We start from the raw sequence: 22,677 nt of genomic DNA, 5'->3' as shown, positions 1-22,677 counted from the left end.
TTCTCTCAACTCAAAGCCTCACACAAATTCCTCGTTCCCAGGCAACGCGCTGCAGCTCCACAAATTCTCTGAGTCCTCCCTCTGCCTCCTTTCTGGCAAATTGAACTGATGGTAGGGACAGCTCTGGCACCATTCACATATAGGTTTATGGAACAAAGAATCAAAAATAACTTCAGCAACAAGAGAGGGCACCAGGAGTGGGCAGAGAGGTCCACCTTACATCCTGGAGCTTAGTCAGAGGGCGGGTGCTGGGGGTAAAGGGTTAGACCAGGATTTGGACTTCCAACTGATGACCGAGAGAGGTGGTGGGGAGCCTCAGCTTTGTTAGCAACTAACCTGGGTTTCTAATCCAGCTTCTGCCACTTAGTAACTATATGACCTCAGCAAATTGCTCACTTCTTGAAGTTTTAGTCTCTCTTGTTTGTAAAAGGAGGTGATAATATCTACTGAAAAGGAGGTACTGGGAGAATTAAATGAACAAATAGATACAAAGTGCCCGACAGTAGGAGTAGCTTACACACATACACACACACACACACAAATGCACACGCACACACACACTTTGAGAGCAGTTAGAGAAGGGGAGAAGGTTTGGACGGGATACCTTCCTGCAAGGTCACCCAGAAATCTGGGGAATTAACTTCTCCTTACCCCGGAGAAGCAGCCTTCAACCCATATCTGATGGCAGTTGGTGGATAAATATCCCAGCTCCCTTGCCCCTTGGCTGGCATAATTCTGAGGCTTATTCTTCATTATTTCCCACAGGATTAAGCTCTAGCTGTGCACGGTAGTAACTTGCTTGATGTGCAACCTTCATTGGCTTCCTTCCCTTCCATGTCTCATTCCCCTAATATCCTACCTGGTTTTGCTAGGATCACCTTTCAAATAAACTATTTAGCTTCTTGCCTTGGAGTCTGCCTCTGGGGGAACCCGGACTAAGATACCAGTATTTCTCCAAAGTTCTGAAGGCCTAAGTTCTCAGCACTATCTCTGACTCCAAACTCCTGCTTCACCTGAATTAGTCCCTTTAGAGATCATTTCACTGTCCTCCTGCCCACCTTGTTGATCCAGACCTGGAACTCCGTCCTTTGTCTCAGTGTGTAAACACACACATACACACACACGCACACAACACATATTAATTTTCTATGCTGCATAACTAATTGCCACAAATTTAGCAGCTTAAAACAACATACGTTAATTTTTTTTTACAGTTTCTGTGGGTCAGGTACAGCTTAACTGGATTTTCTGCTCAGGGTTTCATCAGACTTCAGTTAAGGTGTCAGCTGGTTTGCATTCCTTTCTGAAACTCAAGGTCCTCTTCCAAGCTCACGTAGTCATTGGAAGAATTCAGTTTCTTGTGCCTGTAGTACTGAGGTTCCTGTTTTCTTGCCAGCTATTAGCTGAGGGCAACTCTCGGCTCCTAGAGCCACCAGCATTTCCTTGCCACGAGGCTGTTTCACAACAGGGCAGTTGACTTCTTCAGAGTCAGCAGGACCATCTCTCTCTCTTTGGTCTGCTAAGTCTTACAAAACATAATCTAACCAAGGGAGTGGCTGTCCTATCACCTTTGCCATATTCTATCAGCTAGAGGCACACACACACATATTGCAATTTGTGTACAGTAAACTTTTCTTAGAGTTTTGAAGAAGACAGAGGAGAAAGGGTTTTATAGTGTAACAATGCAAGTTGTTCTTCAGTTGTTTTCAGCTCCCTGCCCCTTGTTGCTTCCCCACCCCAACCCCTCACGTCTCTCCTCTCTGCTCTTTCTCCATCCCCAATTCCTGTTTATTTCTATTGCACAGGGGTTTATCTTTCTGTGTCTTGATGCCTTCTGCTTCAGGCTTTACCTTCCACTCCATGTGGCATATCTAGATATTTTTCTTGCTAAAGACAATTTACTCTATAAGAGGAATTTGGGTACCATTTGTTAGATTATTTTTCATTCTGCTACCAAAGATTAATTACAATTTAGTGGAGGAGACAGATTTGACTCAGTTAATAACAGGACGTGAATGAAGGGAAGGAGGGGGAGGATGCTAAATATAAAAATCACCACTGATGTTATGGTATTAGCAAGGACCAAACCTCTCCAGTAGTATCGGTGCCAGAGCGTTCTTCCTGCAGCCTGCAGCCTGGAGACAAGAGAAGAGACCAAGTGGGCAGGGACATTCTTAAATCTAATGGTAAGGTTATTAAAACCTACTTATCTGTACATCATTCGTGTGTGTGTGTGTGTGTGTGTGTGTGTGTGTGTGTGTGTGTGTGTGTGTGTTGGGGGAGGTTTCCGTTCTGAGCTGCAAGGCCACTGCCTGGGTGCTCAGCATAGCGGCCTGAGTACAGCAGGCCAGGGCTGCCCTGGGTGCGGGGGAGGGGAGGGTCGGAATCCCAGAGCCCCAGAGCGGGTGCCAAATGAGAGTGGCCTGAAGCACCTGTGTGCAGCCGGAGGGCCAGGAGGACCGGGCCGAGCTGCTCAGGAGAGGACGATGCCCACAGAAATGCATCTGTTGAAGTGCTCAGAGGAGGAAAGGGCACAGGCCTTGGATGCGGTCAGTCAAGCAGTGTGTCTACGCATTGTTTAATAGCCATGTTATGCAGAGCTCAGAGCTCCTCCCTGGGAGGAGACACATAAGAATGAAGAATTACAGCCCCTGCCCTGGAGAGTCTCCCAGGCTAATGAGGAGATGGCCACAGTAACCATGTTTTCTGATCCCAGGGGGGACAACCCTCTTCAAAGCTAAAGAAAAGTAATACATATAATCAGGATATCCATACCAAAAGAAAAAACCATAAAGATGCAAAAGGAAAAAAATCTGACTTGTGTATTTCAGAATGTTTTTTGGAGTTCCTCTGCGAAGTTCAAAAGCAGTGCTTCCCACCTCTTCTCCCCATCCTTTGGCTCAGATGGACCATGGACTCAATCTCCAGTTCTAGAAACCTGGCTTACACAAGCTGTCTCCAGTATGTAAAAAGAATACTTTGAGCGATAGCTACTGCATTTACAAAACTAAGGTCAGCGTTAGAGACAATCAAGAGGGGAAGTTGTAAACTTTGGTCTCACCAAGATACAAAGATCCTTAAAGGAATGGAAAAGAAGAAGCAGTTTTTTCTTAAAGTTTAAAATATCACCTCTCCAACAAAGAATTTTCTAGGCACTCTACAGTACTAAATCTTCATCAATCCTCTCAACAATTTCTACAAGGAAGCTACTGTTTTCCCCCCTTTTACAGATTTGAAGTTGGAGAATTAAGAAGGTTGCACACTAGGGGGCTTCCCTGGTGGCGCAGTGGTTGAGAGTCCGCCTGCCGATGCAGGGGACACGGGTTCGTGCCCCAGTCCGGGAAGATCCCACATGTCGCAGAGCGGCTGGGCCCGTGAGCCGTGGCCGCTGAGCCTGCGCGTCCGGAGCCTGTGCTCCGCAACGGGAGAGGCCACAACAGTGAGAGGCCCATGTACTGCAAAAAAAAAAAAAAAAAAAAAAAAAAAAGAAGAAGGTTGCACACCCATCTCCAGATCACACAGTTAGCAAGCATACATTCCACTGACGCCCCTCAGGAGAGGATGTGGACATGGTAATGAAGGGTCAGGGTAGAGCTGGGGTGTCTCTCTTCATCACGCCTCAAGACTTGAGGAAACAGCTGGGCTGTAGTTGGTGACAGAACCCCAGGCTGTTGGGCTGTTACCTTCATCTTTGATCTGACATGTTCTAGGAAATGGGCTGGAGGCTGGGGAAAGAGCAGTGTAGCTTCTGGAGAAAGGTCCCCAGCATCTACGTGGTTCTATGATAGGAGAGAGAAGCCCAAGCAGCACGAGGACAGGTATGAAAAGAATAGAATTCAAGCCATATTCCAATCTTCTTTCTTTGGGGTGGAACAGGAGTTTTCCATTTCTTCAGCAGTTTCTGGAATCTCTCATTCCCCAGCTTTTGAAAAGCTCCTCTCCCTCCATTTTCAGAGCTTATTGGAGGTGTGTCCCTGGCACACACCCTCCTTCGCAAGAACAGGGAGCGTGAGGTGGAGACAGGACAGGTTGGGACACACAAGGTCCAGTTTAGTGTGTGTCCCAGCCCAGTCCCTTCATTGAGCCTAAATCCTCATCTCCCCCTGGCAGTGGGGCTCAGCGCAGGTGGGTAAAGAACTGCTAGCCTGCTGGGACCCATCAGACTGAACCCTGCCTGTGCTGGAGATTATCTCCCAAGCAGGTACCCTCCTCCGCACCCGGGATGTAGGGCTTTGAAACTAGAAAATGCCAGGTCTGAAAGAGAGGAAAGAACAAGTCCAGCAACACACAGAGCTCTGTGTATTCAGAGGGAACTTGGCAGGGTTGTGTTCGGGCAGAGAAACTCCGAGTGGTACAAAGGGACGTGCCCAGAGTGGAGAAATCATGCTAATTGTGTGCACCAGAGCTGGAGAACGCCACCCAAAATGAAGAGAGAAAGGGAAGCCCTGTCCAGAGCCTTCAGTGCCCTGCGCCTCACTCCTTTTCTCTATCTGCTTCTGATCCAGACAGGTAGGAGACCAGAGGGTAAGACAGGGTCTGGAGAAGGGACCCGGGGCTTTCAAAGGAGAGGGAAGGGAGAGCTGAGGGCCAGAAAATGCCTTTGGGGCGGGAGGAGGGGAGAATGCTCAGCCACCGTGGGAAGCGTCTCAGTGAATTCAGGCATTCGCGTTGAATGTATTTCTTCATTCTGTGTGCCTCCTGCCCGGCCCCTGCCCCCCACCCCCCAAAGCCTGCATGACTTTGCAGCTCCCACGGCATTCAATACATTAGATGGAGGGCAATGAGCCGTTTCTGATGGGATGTCTTGTTGGCGTGGGCCAGTCCGGCATTCTTTCCGAGGGACTATGGCGGGCCTTGGGGGGGTGGGGAAATCTTGGCTTTGTATCTCCCCAGCCGCCACCCTGGCTCCTCTGAGTGTAAAATAACAAGGGAGATGAAAGAAGCTTTGGAGGTAATAAGCCTCCTGGTTTGGAAGAGTAACACCAACCTATGCATAACACACACGCCATAGACACCTACCTTCCCCTACCAACTTCTTGGAGAAATGATCTTATTTGAAATACATGTGCGTATGTGCACACACACACGTGCGCACACACACACTATTCCAGAGAGCCTAGGAATTCACAATTTAGTGGGGCAAATAAGATGCAGAGATCATTTTATTTTATTTTATTATTATTATTGTTTTTGCGGTACGCGGGCCTCTCACTGTTGTGGCCCCTCCTGTTGCGGAGCACAGGCTCGGGACGCGCAGGCTCAGCGGCCATGGCTCACGGGCCCAGCCGCTCCGCCGCATGCGGGATGTTCCGGGACCGGGGCACGAACCCGCGTCCCCCGCATCGGCAGGCGGACTCTCAACCACTGCGCCACCAGGGAAGCCCCAGAGATCATTTTAATAAAATGCAGAAACTACTATGAGTCAGAGAGGCAGAGGGTTCCAAGAATCAGAGAGAGGTCACCTACCCCATCAGGAAGCTGGTGCTGGTGGTACAGGATGGGAGTGGGGGAATATCAGGGGAGGTTTCCTGGGAATGTCTGCACTGAATTTTAAAAGATGAGAAAAACAGGTAGGTGTGGGAGTGAGCATTATAGCTGGGAAAATGGGCCAAGGTCAACAGCTTGAAATGGTATCACATGTTAGGAGCAGCTCAGTCAGTCACCGCTGCTGGAGAAGAAAGTGTGGATGGAGTTAGGTGAGACTGGTAAACCCTGCTAAGGAAACTGTAATATAATTTGCAAACAATGGGAACGGGGGAGGACATTGAATGGTTTTTAATCTGGGAACCAGCAGGGCCAGAGTATAGCTCAGATCCCTCACTCTGCAGTGAGGCGTTGGAGGTGAAACTGTAGGCAAGCAAGATAGGAAAGGAAGCCTGTATCCATTTGCTGGAACCACAGACTGGGTGGCTCCAACAGCAGAAATGTATTGTCGCACAGTTCAAGATCAAGGTGCTGGCAAGGCTGTGCTGCCTCTGAAGGCCCTAGGGGAGGTTCTGTTCCAGCACTCTCTGCTGGCTTCTGGGAGTTCCTTGGCTGTGACAGATTAACTTGAATCTTCACATGGCATTCTCCCTGTGCTTGTATGTATATCCAAATTTCTCCTTTTTAAAAGGATACCAGTCATCTTCGATTAGAGGCCCACCCCACTCCAGCATGACCTCATCTTAGCTTATTACCTTGGCAATGACCACACTGCAAAATGAGGTCACATTCTGAGATACTTGGGGTTAGGACTTCAAGATATGAATTTTAGGGGACACAAGTCAAACCATAGCGAGGCTGTTGCAATAGTTCAGGAGAGAAATGACCTGGGCTGGAATTAGAATAGAGAGAGGGGGAGCGAGGGATGTTGAGATAATATTTTGGAGGGAAAGTCAGGACCTAGTGATTTATAGGAAGTGAAACGATGTAGAGAAGGAGGTAGAGTTTTTGTGTGAAACCGTAAATTTTAAAAATGGGGCAAGGTTGGGAGATATGATAGCCAGTGTTGCTCATGTTGAGGTTGAAATGCCTATGAGACATTTGTGGGAAAATGTTGAATAACCTAAAGCTGGAGGGTTGGAGAGAAGTATTTGGAAACTGTCAGCCAAGAGGTGAGATTTAAAACAAGGAGAATGAATAAATATTACCTTGGAGGAGAAAATGAGCTAAATATGGAACATTGAGGAACCCCAAGATTTGCAGAGGAAGGCAGGGAATGAAGCCCACTGAGGAGACCCAGAAGGAACAATCAGAGACACAGAGGGAGACCTGGAAGACTGTGGTATCCAGAAAGTGAAGGGAGTTGGGAGTTTCCTGGACAATCATCATCAAATGTATCAAGGACCCCAGTATAATAAGGACCTGAAAGAGCCCATTGGATATGCCAATTAAAAGGTTACCATTAGGAACTTACCTGGTGGCACAGTGGTTAAGAATCCGTCTGCCAATGCAGGGGTACACGGGCTTGAGGCCTGGTCCGGGAAGATCCTACATGCCACGGAGCAACTAAGCCCGTGCACCACAACTGCTGAGCCCATGTGCCACAACTCCTGAAGCCCTTGCGCCTAGGGCCCGTGCTCCGCGACAAGAGAAGCCACCACAATGAGAAGCCTGCGCACCGCAACGAAGAATAGCCCCCACTCTCCGCAGCTAGAGAAAGCCCACGTGCAGCAACGAAGACCCAACACAGCCAAAAATAAATAAATAAATAAATTTATTTTTTTAAAAAAAACAGGTTACCATTAGCCTTGGTGAGAGCAGTCTCGGTGGAAATTACAATGAGTTAAGGAAATGAGAGCTGAGGGTATGGAGGCAGTGAATTGGGAATAGGAAATGCACAATGAATTATACAAATCAGAGATGTCCCTAAGCGCTTTCAGGTTATCGTATGGTAAAGAAAAAAGTATATAGAAAGATTTTGTCAATCAGTGTGATTAGGCAAAAAAAAAAAAGGTGACAAAGGATCTCCTGTGAGGGAAAAATGGAACTTAATAAGTATTATATAACAAGGGTCTTCCCTGGCAGTCCAGCGGTTAAGACTCCATGCTTCCACTGCAGGGGGCATGGGTTTGATCACTGGTCAAGGAACTAAGATCCGGCAGGCCACATGGCTCGACCAAAAAAAAAAAAAAAAAAAAAAAGTATAACAAAAAAGTTCTAAATATAAACTATGCTAATAATCTATTAGTTACAATCTATGACAGGTAAGAGGTAAGTGCAGGGTCAGGCCATTGTACTGCTGTGGACTCAAGAGCAATAAAGAGCTGAGATTCTATAAGGAATTTCTGCCATCCTCAATCTAGGAGGAAAATGTCAGCTTCTGTGACAAATAAATTCCAACATTTTCAGGCTAGGCCTGGGATGAGGAAAGACTCTGTTTCATGAGGTTTTTCAGGCACCAAGCTGATGGAGCGCTATCAACTTTGACATGCGTTTCCAATGGTCAGTCTGAGATTTATCTTCATTTCTTTCAGGTAGAGGATTAAAAAAAAAAAAGGAGGGAGGTTTTTCTAAATCAGCCTATAAATGGTGTCTACAATTTTTACTAGTATTACTGGTTTTTTGTTTGTTTGTTTGTTTGTTTGTTTTTGCGGTATGCGGGCCTCTCACTGTTGTGGCCTCTCCCGTTGCGGAGCACAGGCTCCGGACGCGCAGGCCTAGCAGCCATGGCTCACGGGCTTAGTTGCTCCGCGGCATGTGGGATCTTCCCGGACCAGGGCACGAACCCGTGTCCCCTGCATCGGCAGGCGGACTCTCAACCACTGCGCCACCAGGGAAGCCCTGGGAAATGTATTTTTAAGATTGGCACCAAAAGGGGGGCTGGACCATGTGGCCCTGGCTCCCAGAGATTTACCTTAACCCCTTGCCATACTCCTTATGGCAGCAATCACCACACTAGCCTCAGGCAAGTCACACTTAGTGCTCTGAACCTAATATGGCCTCATGAGGCTTTCCTAAATTCATCACAGCCCTATTCCTGGAACATTCAAACAAGGCTTTTCTAGATGCTATTTACAGACATAAACACAGCATGCCATAAATCTAGATAATCTGATTCGCAAGATGTTACTCTCTGGGATCCTAGGGTCAGCCCATCCTCTACGGACCCAGTAGGAAGAATTCCCTTGCCTGGTTTCCACCCTTTTTAGGCCTAAGATCACCTTCACATTGTAGGTGCTGTCTTTTTTTTTTTTTTTAATTGCAATTGAAAATTGCATACAGGAACATGCATTTTGCATAAAGATACAGTTTTATGAACCTTTACGAAGTGAACAGACCCATTTAATCAGCCCCCAAGACCAAGAAAAAGAACATTTCAGCACCTTGGAAGCACTCCCATACTATTTCTGTTACTATTGCCTTCCCGCCAGGGTCACAGTGGTGTCCTAACTTCTAATATGGATTAATTTTGCATGTCTTTGAACTTCATAAAAATGGAAGTATATGTATGCATTCTTATAATTATGCCTGGCTTCTTTCAATGAGCACCAAATTTGTAAGACTCATGCATTTTGTTGTTAAAATTATAACTTGTTTGGTCTCAGTGCTGTAGATTATTCCATTGTATGAATTTACCACAATTTATCTATTGAACTTGGTTAGACATTTTGTTTGTTTCCAGTTTGGGCCTTTATGCATCGAGTTGTTAAAACATTCTAGTAGATGTCTTTTGGTGAACAGATATACCCAGGGGTAGGATTTGCCGAGTTATACGTGTGTGGTTAGACTTAGTAGACATCGCCAGAGTTTTCAAAAGCGGTTGTATCAATCTACATTCCCACCAGCAGTGAGTGAGAGTGTTCCAGATGTTCCATATATTCACCAATAATTGAATCTTCTCTTTTTCATTTTAGCTATCCTAGTATGAGGTGGCATCAAATTATGGTTTAAAATTACATTTCTTTTTTTTGAATTTTTAAAATTTATTTATTTTTGGCTGTGTTGGGTCTTCGTTGCTGCACGCGGGCTTTCTCTAGTTGCGGTGAGCGGGGGCTACTCTTCGTCGCGGTACGTGGGCTTCTCATTGCGGTGGCTTTTCTTGTTGCGGAGCTCAGGCTCTAGGCACATGGGCTTCAGTAGTTGTGGTTCACGGGCTCTAGGGTGCAGGCTCAGTAGCTGTGGCACACGGGCTTAGTTGCTCCGCAGCATGTGGGATCTTCCCGGACCAGGGCTGGAACCTGTGTCCCCTGCATTGAGCAGGCATATTCTTAACCACTGCGCCACCAGGGAAATTGCATTTCTATGATGATTAATGAAGTTGTGTCTTTTTCATATATTTATTAGCCATTTGCAAATCCTTTTATGTGAAGTACCTGGTCCAAGTCTTTTGCCCACTCTCTATTGAGTTTCCTGGATTTTGTTAAAGTAGTAATTTGTAGGAGTTTAAAATATATATGTTGGATATGAGTTGTTTATAGGATATATGTATTACAACTATCTCTCACTGTACAGCTTGCCTTTTCACTCTCTTAATGGTGTCTTTTTTTTTTTTTTTTTTGCGGTTCGCGGGCCTCTCACTGTTGTGGCCTCTCCCGTTGCGGAGCACAGGCTCCGGATGCACAGGTTCAGCGGCCATGGCTCACAGGCCCAGCTGCTCCGCGGCATGTGGGATCTTCCCGGACCGGGGCACGAACCCGTGTCCCCTGCATTGGCAGGGGACATTTTTTTTTCCAGAACACAAATTTATTTGGCATTCGGATGAAACGGTTCTCACAGCATCTTAAGAAAAGAATTAGTGCCAACCCAACCAAAATAAACCCAAACTAAAAACCCTTAGTGAAAGGAAAACATAAACAGGCCTTGAGACAATGAGGTATAGACACCCCCCACCCCCCCCCCCACCAAGCAGGTCAGCAGCTCTCACAGGAGCACAAGACTCTCAGCCAGGGCTGGTTGGGATTCGTCTGACCACGGAGCACAACCAGATCTCACGATGGTTGGCCTAGGCAGAAGGACGACCCTACCTCTCCCCTTGCTCCCCACCCCCCACCCCCAGTGGAGCTCAGCCCCTGGGGCACTAGCTCCTGGGGACACTGCGGGCAGCAGGTAGGGCCTGAAGCAGTGCCACACGGGGGCTGAGCAACCCCAGAGCCCTGGCCTGTCCAGAAGCAGGCCCCCCTCTGTGGCCCCCACGGCCTGCTTCAGGCCACCCCCTTAGTGACTCCTACACGCCCAACTGGCCCAGCAGTCCTTCGGTCCCCAAGGAAGTCCCCAGTCCCACTGCGCCACCAGGGAAGCCCTTAATGGTGTCTTTTGATGAACAGAAGCTCTTAATTTTATTGTGTCCAGAGTATAGCTACTCCAGCTTTCTTCTGATTTCCATTTGCATGGAATATCTTTTTCCAGCCCCTCACTTTCAGTCTGTATGTGTCCCTAGGTCTGAAGTGAGTCTCTTTTAGACAGCATATATATGGGTCTTGTTTATGTATCCATTCAGCAAGCCTGTGTCTTTTGGTTGGAGCATTTAATACATTCACGTTTAAGGTAATTATCGATATGTATGTTCCTATTACCATTTTCTTAATTGTTTGGGGTTCGTTTTTGTAGGTCCTTTTCTTCTCTTGTGTTTCCCACTTAGAGAAGTTCCTTTAGCATTTGTTGTAGAGCTGGTTTTGTGGTACTGAATTCTCTTAGCTTTTGCTTGTCTGTAAAGCTTTTGATTTCTCCATCGAAGCTGAATGAGATCCTTGCCAGTAGAGTAATCTTGGTTGTAGTTTCTTCCCTTTCGTCACTTTAAGTACATCATGTCACTCCCTTCTGGCTTGTAGAGTTTCTGCTGAGAAATCAGCTGTTAACCTTGTGGGAATTCCCTTATATGTTATTTGTCTTTTTTCCCTTGCTGCTTTCAATAATTTTTCTTTGTCTTTAATTTTTGCCAGTTTGTTTACCATGTGTCTCTGCATGTTTCTCCTTGGGTTTATCCTGTATGGGACTCTCTGCACTTCTTGGACTTGGGTGGCTATTTCCTTTCCCATGTTAGGGAAGTTTTCAATTATAATCTCTTCAAATATTTTCTCTTGTCCTTTGTCTCTCTCTTCTCCTTCTGGGACCCCTATAATGCAAATGCTGTGTTTCATGTTGTCCCAGAGGTCTCTTAGGCTGTCTTCATTTCTTTTCATTCTTTTCTCTTTATTCTGTTCTGCAGCCATGAATTCCACCATTCTGTCTTCCAGGTCACTTATCCGTTCTTCTGCCTCAGTTATTCTGCTATTGATTCCTTCTAGTGTAGTTTTCATTTCAGTTATTGTATTGTTCACCTCTGTTTGTTTGTTCTTTAATTCTTCTAAGTCTTTCTTAAACATTTCTTGCATCTTCTCGATCTTTGCCTCTGTTCTTTTTCCGAGGTCCTGGATCATCTTCACTGTCATTATTCTCAATTCTTTTTCTGGAAGGTTGCCTATCTCCATTTCCTTTAGTTGTTTTTCTGGGGTTTTGTCTTGTTCCTCCATCTGGTACATAGCCCTCTACCTTTTCATCTTGTCTATCTTTCTGTGAATGTGGTTTTTGTACCACAGACTGCAGGATTGTAGTTCTTTTTTTTTTTTTTTTTGGTGGTACGTGGGCCTCTCACCGCTGTGGCCTCTCCCGTCGCGGAGCACAGGCTCCGGACGCGCAGGCTCAGCAGCCACGGCTCACGGGCCCAGCCGCTCCGCAGCATGTGGGATCTTCCCGGACCGGGGCACGAACCCGTGTCCCCTGCATCGGCAGGCGGACTCTCAACCGCTGCGCCACCAGGGAAGCCCAGGATTGTAGTTCTTCTTGCTTCTGCTGTCTGTGCTGTGGTAGATGAGCCTATCTAAGAGGCTTGTGCAAGTTTCCTGATGGGAGAGACTGGTGGTGGGTAGAGCTGCCTGTTGCTCTGGTGGGCAGAGCTCAGTAAAACTTTAATCCACTTGACTGCTGATGGGTGCAGCTGGGTACCCTCCCTGTTGGTTGTTTGGCCTGAGGCAACCCAACAATAGAGCCTACCTGGGCTCTTTGGTGGGGCTAATGGCAGACTCTGGGAGGGCTCATGCCAAGGAGTACTTCCCAGAACTTTTGCTGCCAGTGTCCTTGTCCCCACAGTGAGCCACAGCCACCCCCACCTCTGCAGGAGACCCTCCAACACTAGCAGGTAGGTCTGGTTCAGTCTCCCCTGGGGTCACTGCTCCTTCCCCTGGGTCCCGATGCACACACTACTTTGTGTGTGCCCTCCAAGAGTGGAGTCTCTGTTTCCCCCAGTCCTGTCAAAGTCCTGAAATCAAATCCCACTAGCCTAGGAATTCTCTAGGAATTCCTCCTCCCATTGCCGGACCCTCAGGTTGGGAAGGCTGACGTGGGGCTCAGAACCTTCACTCCAGTGGGTGGACTTCTGTGGTATAAGTGCTCTCCAGTTTCTGAGTCACCCACCCAGCAGTTATGGGATTTGATTTTACTGTGATTGCATCCCTCCTACCATCTCATTTTGGCTTCTCTTTTGTCTTTGGATGTGGGGTATCTTTTTTTGGTGAGTTCCAGTGTCTTCCTGTTGATGATTGTCCAGTAGCTAGTTGTGATTCTGGTGTTCTCACAAGAGAGAGTGAGAGCACACCCTTCTACTCTGCCATCTTGTTCCAATCGGTTCTGGAGGCTGAAGTTCAAGATCAAGATGCTAGTAGAGCTGGTTTCTTCAGAAGAAAGAGTAGACTTTCTTCTGAAGTCTTTCTTCTTGGCTACCTTCTCTTTGTGTGTTCACTTCGTGTTCCCTTGGCGCCTGTGCACCCTTGGTGTCTCTTTGGTACATTCTTATATTTTAAAGCTTGACATTCCTTGATGTCACTGCAGGTCAAAATCCTACTTAACGAGGGCCACCTACCTGATCCGGTATGGCTGTTTAAATTGACAGGAACATCTTGCTGCGAGGTCAATTTCCTTTTGTTCGGCCTCCAGCGGGAACAGAGACTTTCTACGTAATGACGCCTCAGAGACTTGAGGACGATGATTAAGTTAATCGTTTCTCAAGGTTGAATAGTCCCAGACCCTTTTATTTTCATTGTTAGCCATTTCCTCACTTCTGTGTCCTGCTTTGGCACCTGTCCCAGTTCTCTGTGTCCCTTGAAATTTGTGGGACCCTGAACTTAAAAGCAGCTCCGATTTGGGCGCGAGTTTTGGGAACCAGTGTTTGCTCAGCGAAAACACTTTCTTTGTCAGCTTCTGAGAGAGACTGCTTCCTCCACTCTGAACATACCTACATACATCCCTACGACTCATGGGCAGGCCCTGTTCACAAGCATCCACCTAGAAGAGGGTGAGGACCAGGGCAATCCACATGCTGTAGCTTCTCCAATATTTTTATCCAGAAGAATCAAGTTTAAATTGGTAGAAAGAGGGAATTCTCTGGCGGTCCTGTGGTTAGGACTCCATACTTCCAACGCAGGGGGCACGGGTTCGATTCCTGGTCAGGGAACTAAGATTCCCACATGCTGCGTGGTGGTGTGGTCAAAATAAATAAATAAATAAATTGGTAGAAAGAGCTGACTTGAAGGGGGAAAGACATCACAAAAGCACTAGAAGGACCTTGTATGGGATGCAAGAGAGTGGATGCTGGGGAAACTAAGGGAGGGCCAGAGAAGACAGAAAGGGGGAGGAGAATCCCTTCCACTTTTTCTTGGGGCTGAGACTGTCACTGTCCAGCCTCCGGGAGGGAGGAAAGGGGAACCTCAGTGCTTGGGGTTGCTAAACCTCAGGATGGCTCTGCATATATCACTCTCATGTGCCATCCCCACTGCTTCAGACTGGGTCCTGAGGAAGGGGGGTAGATGTACCCACCCTGGCCTTTAATGAAGCTCAGTGGTTTTTTTCAGGGTCACCTCAAGTCACACACACCAAACCCTATTTGCCTATTCAGGGAAATTTGAAAGCATGTATTTCTAAATCAAAGCAAGCCTGGGACCTAGCAAATGCGAGGCAGGAAATCCCATCTAAATTATCACAGAAACGAAGAGCTGGAGAAATCTTAAGGATCATGTAACCAAACGATTTCAGCCTGATACACAGAGCCATAAGGATTCCTAGCAGCACCCCAAGGTATTGGGGAGGACAGGGCTCTGGTCCTCACCACCTCTTTGACCAAATCAGGTGAACTAGAACTAAAGTTCATTTCTTTTCAATTTCTATAAGGTTCTGTGGGAACAAAAATACCTTTAATTTAAAAAACTTGAAAATAGTTGATTTTGTCCATTCTAACTCCTGCCAATTGAGACTCCTCTCAGTAACAAGTATATAATATTCATACATATGGTGGCTTTCATCATTAAAGTAGTCTCTTCCATGCTTAAGGTTTTATGATTGTAACATCCTTGACAGGTGATGGATCATAGAATGTCGGGGTGGAGAAGGCCCCTAGAGATCATCTGGTCCCACCACCTCACTATTCAGAGGAGGAAATGGAAGCACAGAGAGGTGAAAGAACAGTCAATTGGCCTTTCCTTTACCACTTCCAAAGATGATGAGCTCATTACTTAACAATGCATTTGCTCCCCAAATGGACTGGATATGTTTTTAAATTAAATTTGCTTCGATCTCCACAACTAACCTTTTAGTTCCATTGCCTCCTGGTTTGGTCTGGGTCCTCGAGGTACAAGGAGAGGAATAGGGGTTGGAAAGGTTCAGCTCACCTTCCCCAAATCTACACTGCAGCAGTAGCAGAGTGGGAAATAGGGGTGAGAAAGAAGGAGGGAACTTCAGAGGCAATGACAGTCAAAGGAAGCAGCTGGGGGTGCAGAGGAACAGAGAACCTGACGTGTATCTGTCTATTCAGCTAAACTCAGCCCTGTTCCTAGCTGACATCCTCTCCAGAAGGCCCCTCCCTCAGGTGGCTGTATTGCTCTGCAAGGCCAGGTGCAAGGCCAACGAGCTGCATCTGTTCAGGCCCCAAAGTTCCTAAGAGATCTCTGAAATGTGAGATGTGTCTCTGGATGGAGCTGCCATTGGACAAGATGGTAAAATCCCAGAACTAACTACAGGGCTGGAACAAACCATGAGACCATCTCGTTACCACTCATTTGACCTGTGGGAAATCTGAGCCCTGAACAGATAAGCAACTTCTCCCAGGTCCTAAGTCAACAATAGGGCCCCGATCTCTGATGCTCAATCCTGTGTTCTCTCCCCTACACCACAGTAACTGACATACATATCGTGCTTTTGCACTGCGAACTGGATAAGACACTTGCTCTTGTTATCATTATCGTCCTTATTTTCTAAAAGAGAAGAGTGAGGCCTAGAAGAATGACTTGCCCGAATTCTCACAGCCAGTTAGCAGTGGAGCCCAATCTTACAAGGTTTTCTGACGCCAAGCTCTTTTCTTGACCTGCCCAAATCCCTCTTCCATAGGGGATGCAAACTGGGCTGGAGTTTGGATGAATTTCCAGGACTGTTCTGCCCTGGGCAGGCCTAGTATGATGCTATGTGCAGCTGGGGCAAGGATAGGGGAGGCTCTTGGTATGACCGGAGAGTTGTCCAGTTGTCCTCAGGCCCCTAAACTTGCCCTTTACTGGCACTGTCTCACGACACCCTCCTTTCTTTGGGAATCTACATTTCCATGCTTTCTCCAGCCCCCACTCTCCCAATGCCCAATTAAGGAGAAAATCCGACAAATTCACTCGGAGGTCTAATGACCTATAAGCTTCAGGGGTTGGGGATGTTTGTCAGTTTTGCTCACTGATATATCCTGGGGACATAGAACAGTGTCTGGCACATGGGAAGTCTCAATACACATTTCCATAAATGGGCCACATAAGGTATGGGTTAGCTGGAATCTTCCTCAAGAGGAAGGCAATGGGGAAAACTGCCAGAGGCTGAGGTCCAGATTGAAGAAGGATTGAGGGCAAAGGGATGGGTGCGAGGGATGACGGGGAGCGGAAGAGCCAGAGCTGCAGTTGAAGGGTAAGAAGGAAGGACTGACAGGGAGTGAAGGGCCCAGAAGTGTGAGGCATGGAGAGGCCAGAGGACTCGAAGATGGGAGTGAGGTTCGGAGCCAGGGCCTGACGCTGCTCTCACCTCGTGGGTCTCTGTTCCCAGAGCCCCTGGAGGGGGTGAACATCACCAGCCCGGTGCGCCTGATCCATGGCACAGTGGGGAAGGCGGCCCTGCTTTCTGTGCAGTACAGCAGCACCAGCAGTGACAAACCCGTCGTCAAGTGGCAGCTGAAGCGGGACAAGCCAGTGACCGTGGTTCAGTCCATCGGCACAGAGGTCATTGGTACCCTGCGGACCGACTATCGAGACCGCATCCGCCTCTTTGAAAACGGCTCCCTGCTTCTCAGCGACCTGCAGCTGGCCGACGAGGGCACCTATGAGGTTGAGATCTCTATCACCGATGACACCTTCACTGGGGAGAAGACCATCAACCTCACTGTAGATGGTAAAGTCTCTGGCAGGGAAGGAGGCGGGACTAGTGACTGGGACTGGGGCCATGTCCACCCAGTACATTAGCTAGACCCCAGGAAAACCCACACAAAAGCCGCTTGGGAGTGAGCCAACTGGGATGTTAGAGGTTGGCAGGTAGGCCATAGCTAACATGTATACAGCGCTTAGTACGTGCCAGAAACGATTGTAGGTGCTTTGCCTATATTGACTCATGTAATGCTCATAATAATCTAGGGATGGTTAATATCATGGACCCCATTTTGCGGATGAGGAAACTGGGGCATAAATTCAGGCAGCTAGTAAGTGGTAGAGCCAATATTTGAACCTATTTCGACCTAAGCTTAGCCCAACTAAAATATCTTCCAGGCTGGGTCAGGTTAAGACATCTTGGAGAGGCATTTGGGAAGAAGGGAAGGGAAGGGAAGCTCCATGAGGGTAGGGACTGTCCATGGCTGTCTTGTTGGGCATTGTACTCCCTGTGCTCTGTACGTGCCCGGTAAACAGTGGGTAAATAAATGAGTGAGTGGATGGATGGGTGGATGGATGGTGGTAAAGAGCTGGAGTGATGATCTCTGAAGACCGCAGACTGAGTTGGAAGGTAGGCAGTTAAGAAGGGGAAGGGAGATGCTTTTTGGCCTGTGGCTCACAGGCTCCCCCCACCCCCGGGCTCAGTGCCCATTTCGAGGCCCCAGGTGTTAGTGGCTTCGACCACGGTGCTGGAGCTCAGCGAGGCCTTTACCCTGAACTGCTCGCACGAGAATGGCACCAAGCCCAGCTACACGTGGCTGAAGGACGGCAAGCCCCTCCTCAACGACTCGCGGATGCTCCTGTCCCCCGACCAAAAGGTGCTCACCATCAGCCGTGTGCTCATGGAGGACGACGACCTGTACAGCTGTGTGGTGGAGAACCCCATCAGCCAGGGCCGCAGCCTGCCCGTCAAGATCACCGTGTACAGTGAGTCTCCTGCTGCCCTCCCTTGGGACTCAAAGCCCTGAGAGGCAGGTGCCCATTAGAGGCTAAGGACATCCCAGACAGAGTGCCACTGGAGGGGGAGAGAGGCAGAGATGGGCCAGCTCTCCCTGGAGGACAGCCACAGGTGGGAAGTGAGCTCTGGGCAAGGTCCACCTCTGGCCAGCCATGCTGCCTGGGGTTCCTTTTCTATTTCTTGGGCCGCAGGAAGCTCTCCTCACCACACCCCTTGCCCCCTCTGAAGTCTCTCCCACCTCTCTCTCCCTAGGAAGAAGCTCCCTCTACATAATCTTGTCCACAGGAGGCATCTTCCTCCTTGTGACCTTGGTGACAGTCTGTGCCTGCTGGAAACCCTCCAAAAAGTCTGGGTAACTCTCCAAGTTCCTCTCCCTGAGCACCTGAATCCTTCAACCCATCCCAGGCCCAAGCTCTGTTCTTTCCTTCGTCTCTTTATACGCCTTTCCTCCCAGGGCCCCGCACCTCTTCCCAGGAGATCCATCTTACCACTGCATGTGTTGTATATGGAACCACATCCTGTGCTCACAAGCCTGAAAACCCCGGCGCTATGAATACTGGTTTCACTTGCACGGCACCTTTTGTGAGCCAGGCACTGTGTTTGTGGTTAGGGTGTTACCTTTAAATGTGATTATCTGCAGTTTACAGACAACGACCGGAGACTCAGATTAGTTAAATGACTAGCCCACAGTCACAATGCTAGGGACAGACTCAGGATGCAAACCTAGATGGGATGCCTCCCAAAGCTCCGGACTACTTCCCCTCCCACTGCACTCAGCCCGTCTTCCCGTTACAAGGCCTCGTTTATGGCCATCAGATCCCCCCCGTGTCCTCACCCCCAGAACTTCTCCTGCTCACACTCGACAGCTCTGTTCACAGGGGGCTGGGTTGATTTGCAGGAAGAAGAGGAAGCTGGAGAAGCAAAACTCCCTGGAATATATGGATCAGAATGATGACCGCCTGAAGGCAGAAGGTGAGCTCCCAGCCGCGCACTCGCCCGTCCCATCTTCACTCAGATCAGTGAGCTGCTGGGAAAAGGCTGAAATGGGTGACAAGGAAGCCGGCTCTGCAGGGCCCCTTCCTCCACCAACTGCACGAAGACTGCAGAGCAGGGACAGGAGCGGCCAAGGTAGGACCTCAGGTATTCCGGACCCTTTGGTGGAGGCTGGCTTCCCGATGGCCTTAACTGGCCATCGGGAAGCAAAGAGTGTAGGTGCTGGCTGGTGGAAAGGGTTCTGTACCTGGGCCAGCCACCCCGTTCTTCGCTCCGTGCAGCAGACACCCTCCCACGGAGTGGAGAGCAGGAGCGGAGGAGCCCCACGGCACTCTACATCCTGAAGGACAAGGTAAGCAGCTTCGGGCTGGGTGCCCCACAACCACTCCACCAGCCCCCACCATGTTCTGGTATTACGTAGCCATACCATATTGATATACCTTTCTAGGACTCAGAATAACCCTGAGAAATATTTGTGTCATCCCCACTTTAGAGATGAGAAAAATAAGGCTGACAGGGTTGAAACGACTTGCCAGGATCAAACAAGTAAATCAGTGGCAAATCTAGGCTTCAAACCCAGGTTTTTGGACACTGTCTCTGGTGACTTCCCTACTATTCCATAACCAACTCTGTCCCACGCTGTCCAAGGCAGGTGGAAGGCACAGAGTAAGGGGACAAAGCACTCAAACTAATGCATTTCAACATTTAATGAGCACCTATTATGTGCCAGGCACCACGCTAAGTGTGCTGTGTTGCAAGAAAAAACAGACCTATGCCTGCAGCCCTCCAGGCAGTCGGAGTGTGGAGGGAACTACGTCCCCTCCACCTCGGTATTCCCAGCGCCCTGGAACAGCAGGCGCACTCCCAGCCGTGGCCTGCTGTCCGCTGACCCCTCGCGGCACGTGTCCTTGCAGGACTCCCCGGAGCCCGAGGAGAACCCCGCCCCGGAGCCTCGGAGCGCGACGGAGCCCGGCCCGCCCGGCTACTCCATGTCGCCGGCCGTGCCGGGCCGCTCGCCGGGGCTGCCCAGCCGCTCTGCCCGCCGCTACCCGCGCTCTCCAGCGCGCTCCCCCGCCACGGGCCGGACGCACACGTCGCCGCCCCGGGCCCCGAGCTCTCCCGGCCGCTCGCGCAGCGCCTCGCGCACACTGCGGACTGCGGGCGGCGTGCACCTGATCCGCGAGCAAGACGAGGCCGGCCCGGTGGAGATCAGCGCCTGAGCCTCCTGGGGACCCCCCCCCGGGAGGCGCCCGCGCACTGCTGCCCGTGGTCCGGGGGAGGGCAGGGCAGCGGGGCAGCAGCCCGCCAGGGGCGAGGGGCGACGGGCGAGGGGAGATGGAGGTCCTGACCCAGCGCTAGGGGTCCGGCGCTGGGGGTCAGGCGCGTGGACGATTGTGAGCATGTGCAGATGGGGGGACGCGGCGGGAAGGCGGAGGGAGGATCAGACGGTGAAACCGGGTTACGTTTGCTCCCGGTTCTTTAGTTGTGTTCTCAGTGGGTGTGGGTTGTGCCCTTTTAGGACCATATAGATTATTAAATTTACGGCCCAATCCCCGGAGGGGCTTATGGAAACTAACATCAGTAACCTAACCCCCTTGACTATCCTATGCCCTTCCTAGGGCGCACTCACGCTTCCCACCCATTCCCCTTCCTTCCGAACGAACTGCTGGTTCCTGGGGAACTTTCTTGGCAAGCCCAGATTAGAGAGGCCACTTGCCTCAAACGTACAACTGTCCTAAACTAAGGGGAAGTCCGATGCCCTTTACTGGGTGTACAGAGGGCTGTTCTGAGCACCCACCGAATCATTGTGAAGACAGTACCTTGGAGCAGCCTTCTCAGGCATATGGTACCTGGGTACCTACCAGTTGGTGAAGGAGAAGCTCAGGTACAATACATTCCGTTGCCCCGCTCCCGGGGTTCCCGCAAGAGCAAAGGATTCAAGCCTCCCACGCTTGGCTTCCTCCCAAAGCCTCCCTCAGTGGCGTGCCCGGCATTCTTTCCATCTCTGTTCCATAGAGAAGGGGCTTCTCACTCATTCTTCAGGCCCAGAAGGCTAGATCAAGTGAAGATCTGTCTTTTGACCCCTCATACCTATGGCTTCTCCCTGGCTTTGTACAAAACAAGCCTTTCAAACAATCATTATCCCCCAGAAAGTTGTTGGGCTTCCTCCAGCTGTAAGAGGATGAAGTCTGACTCTCCCCAAAAATGCTAGGGGGAGGAGGAGGCTTATTGCTCCCCAGCATGTCTTGGAGACATGATGGAACCCTTGGCCTCTGGCCTCCCGCCTGCCCTGCTCCCAGATGCTCAGGTCCCAGGAGACAGGACAAGGGCAGACTCCCCGGTCACACAAACAGCAGAATGCCGAGAGGCTGGTCCACTGTGTAGCCAGGCCACACCCATGCCACCGCCTCTTGAACAGTTTGTAGGAACAGTAATCTACCGTGTGAAGGGACAGGGCAGTTGAAAAACTGAAAGAGAAGTCCCTCGCTATGTTCTGACCTCTCTCCCCTGATGCCTCTAGTGCATCCCTGGTCCCTCCTTAACTTCCTAAGCTCCTGCTCTGACTCCGCACCATCCCACAGAGCGACTCTCAAGGTCCCTGTTCCCCACCACTCCACACTGGGGCCAGTTTTGTCCCAGCCCCAAGGGCAACAACATTTCTAGTTGGTCCTCTCTGCTCTTACCTGGACGTCGTGCCCCTCCCAGCTCCCTGTCCCTATGCACTTCTGCAGGCTCATCCGAGCAGCTGTGCCTTTGCAGCTCCCCTTCCTTAGCCAGAACTGCTCCCCCCACTTCCCCAGGTGCCTCATCTAGAAGGAGATAATGCATGCAGGGGAAAGTTGCTCAGGCAGGTGGAGGATGCAGGACTTGGAGATGGGCACATGCTGGTCAGCCTTGAGAGGCAAGGGTGAAGATCAAGGTGAGATGAGGGCAAGTTGTATTCCAAACCCTGGTTCTGCATCCCTGAGGGGCCGGCTTCCCAGACTCAAGCCAAATCTGCCTTAAATGGGGTGAGGGGGGAGTGGTTTTGTTTTCGTTTCGTTTTGATCTTCATCTTTGTATTACTGGCATCTAGCAGAGTGCCTAGCACATACTAGATGCTCAATAAACTTTTGATGAAATGAAATGACAACTTTATTACACTTAATCAAGGAGAACAAACAAACAGCCTAAAAATACCAGTCATTTCCCTTTTCTCTTTTCTCACATCCCTCCATCATCCTTCACCCTCTCTGGAAATCCCATATTGTCCATTCCAAAATCATCACTCACTCATTCATTCATTCATTTATTCGGGTGTTCTTTCATTTATTCAACAAACATGTATTAATCTACCATGATCCGCCCTGTGCCAGACACTGGGGAAACAGCGTAACTGTGCCATGACCCCTACCAAAGAGAGTCTCATGGAGGAGGACAGATACGTAAACAGATTATTACAATACAGTGTGGAAAATGCAACGACAGGTAGATACGGAGTGCCATAGAGGCATGTAAGAGCGGCATCTAACCCAGACTAGGGATCGTCAGCAAAGGTATCTTGGAGGAGAACAAGCCTGAACTTAGTCTTAGAAAGATTGATTAATCAGATGGGGTACAGTGGGGAGGATAAAAGGACACATATTCCAGGCAGAGGAGCAGCATATATAAAAGCTTAGAAGTGTAAGGTGAGTCCTGACTTCTTAGCACTCATAAAATGTGGATTACCCAAGGGCAAACGTTTATATTAGCACTGATGAAAGACCAGACTTGTGCCAGTGACAAGGTGTGGGAGCTGAACCTGAGACTCTTGGATTAAATTGGTTTTGGCCCCCAGCTGGTAGCATCCCA

At 49.3% G+C, this 22,677-nt stretch overlaps 1 protein-coding gene across 4 annotated transcripts; it reads left to right on the top strand.

Annotated features, from left to right (window-relative positions):
• Positions 1 to 4,276: 4,276 nt before the first annotated feature.
• HEPACAM (hepatic and glial cell adhesion molecule) lies at positions 4,277 to 21,973 on the top strand. Of its 4 annotated transcripts, none has more exons than XM_067039253.1 (7): positions 4,277 to 4,509; positions 16,522 to 16,863; positions 17,541 to 17,822; positions 18,106 to 18,205; positions 18,752 to 18,981; positions 19,131 to 19,198; positions 19,761 to 21,973. In XM_067039253.1, the coding sequence occupies exons 1-7, from the start codon at positions 4,425 to 4,427 to the stop codon at positions 20,064 to 20,066; spliced, it is 1,413 nt and encodes a 470-aa protein (XP_066895354.1). In that variant the 5' UTR covers positions 4,277 to 4,424; the 3' UTR covers positions 20,067 to 21,973. The 4 variants fall into 4 exon arrangements, with proteins under 4 accessions (XP_066895354.1, XP_066895352.1, XP_066895351.1 ...); XM_067039251.1 differs by having other exon boundaries at positions 18,752 to 18,993; XM_067039250.1 differs by having other exon boundaries at positions 18,752 to 18,993; positions 19,128 to 19,198.
• Positions 21,974 to 22,677: the final 704 nt, after the last annotated feature.

The sequence above is a fragment of the Kogia breviceps genome, chromosome 7 (genome assembly GCF_026419965.1).
Source record: "Kogia breviceps isolate mKogBre1 chromosome 7, mKogBre1 haplotype 1, whole genome shotgun sequence".
NCBI lineage: Eukaryota > Metazoa > Chordata > Mammalia > Artiodactyla > Physeteridae > Kogia > Kogia breviceps.
This window is presented reverse-complemented; position numbering and strand designations above follow the sequence as displayed.

Bases quoted from the DNA above. Each gene is read 5' to 3' on its own strand.
- HEPACAM (XM_067039250.1), top strand. From the start codon at position 4,425: ATGAAGAGAGAAAGGGAAGCCCTGTCCAGAGCCTTCAGTGCCCTGCGC. The intron at 18,206-18,751 runs GTAACTCTCCAA...GTTGATTTGCAG, and splicing joins AAACCCTCCAAAAAGTCTGG to GAAGAAGAGGAAGCTGGAGA. The intron at 19,199-19,760 runs GTAAGCAGCTTC...GTGTCCTTGCAG, and splicing joins TCTACATCCTGAAGGACAAG to GACTCCCCGGAGCCCGAGGA.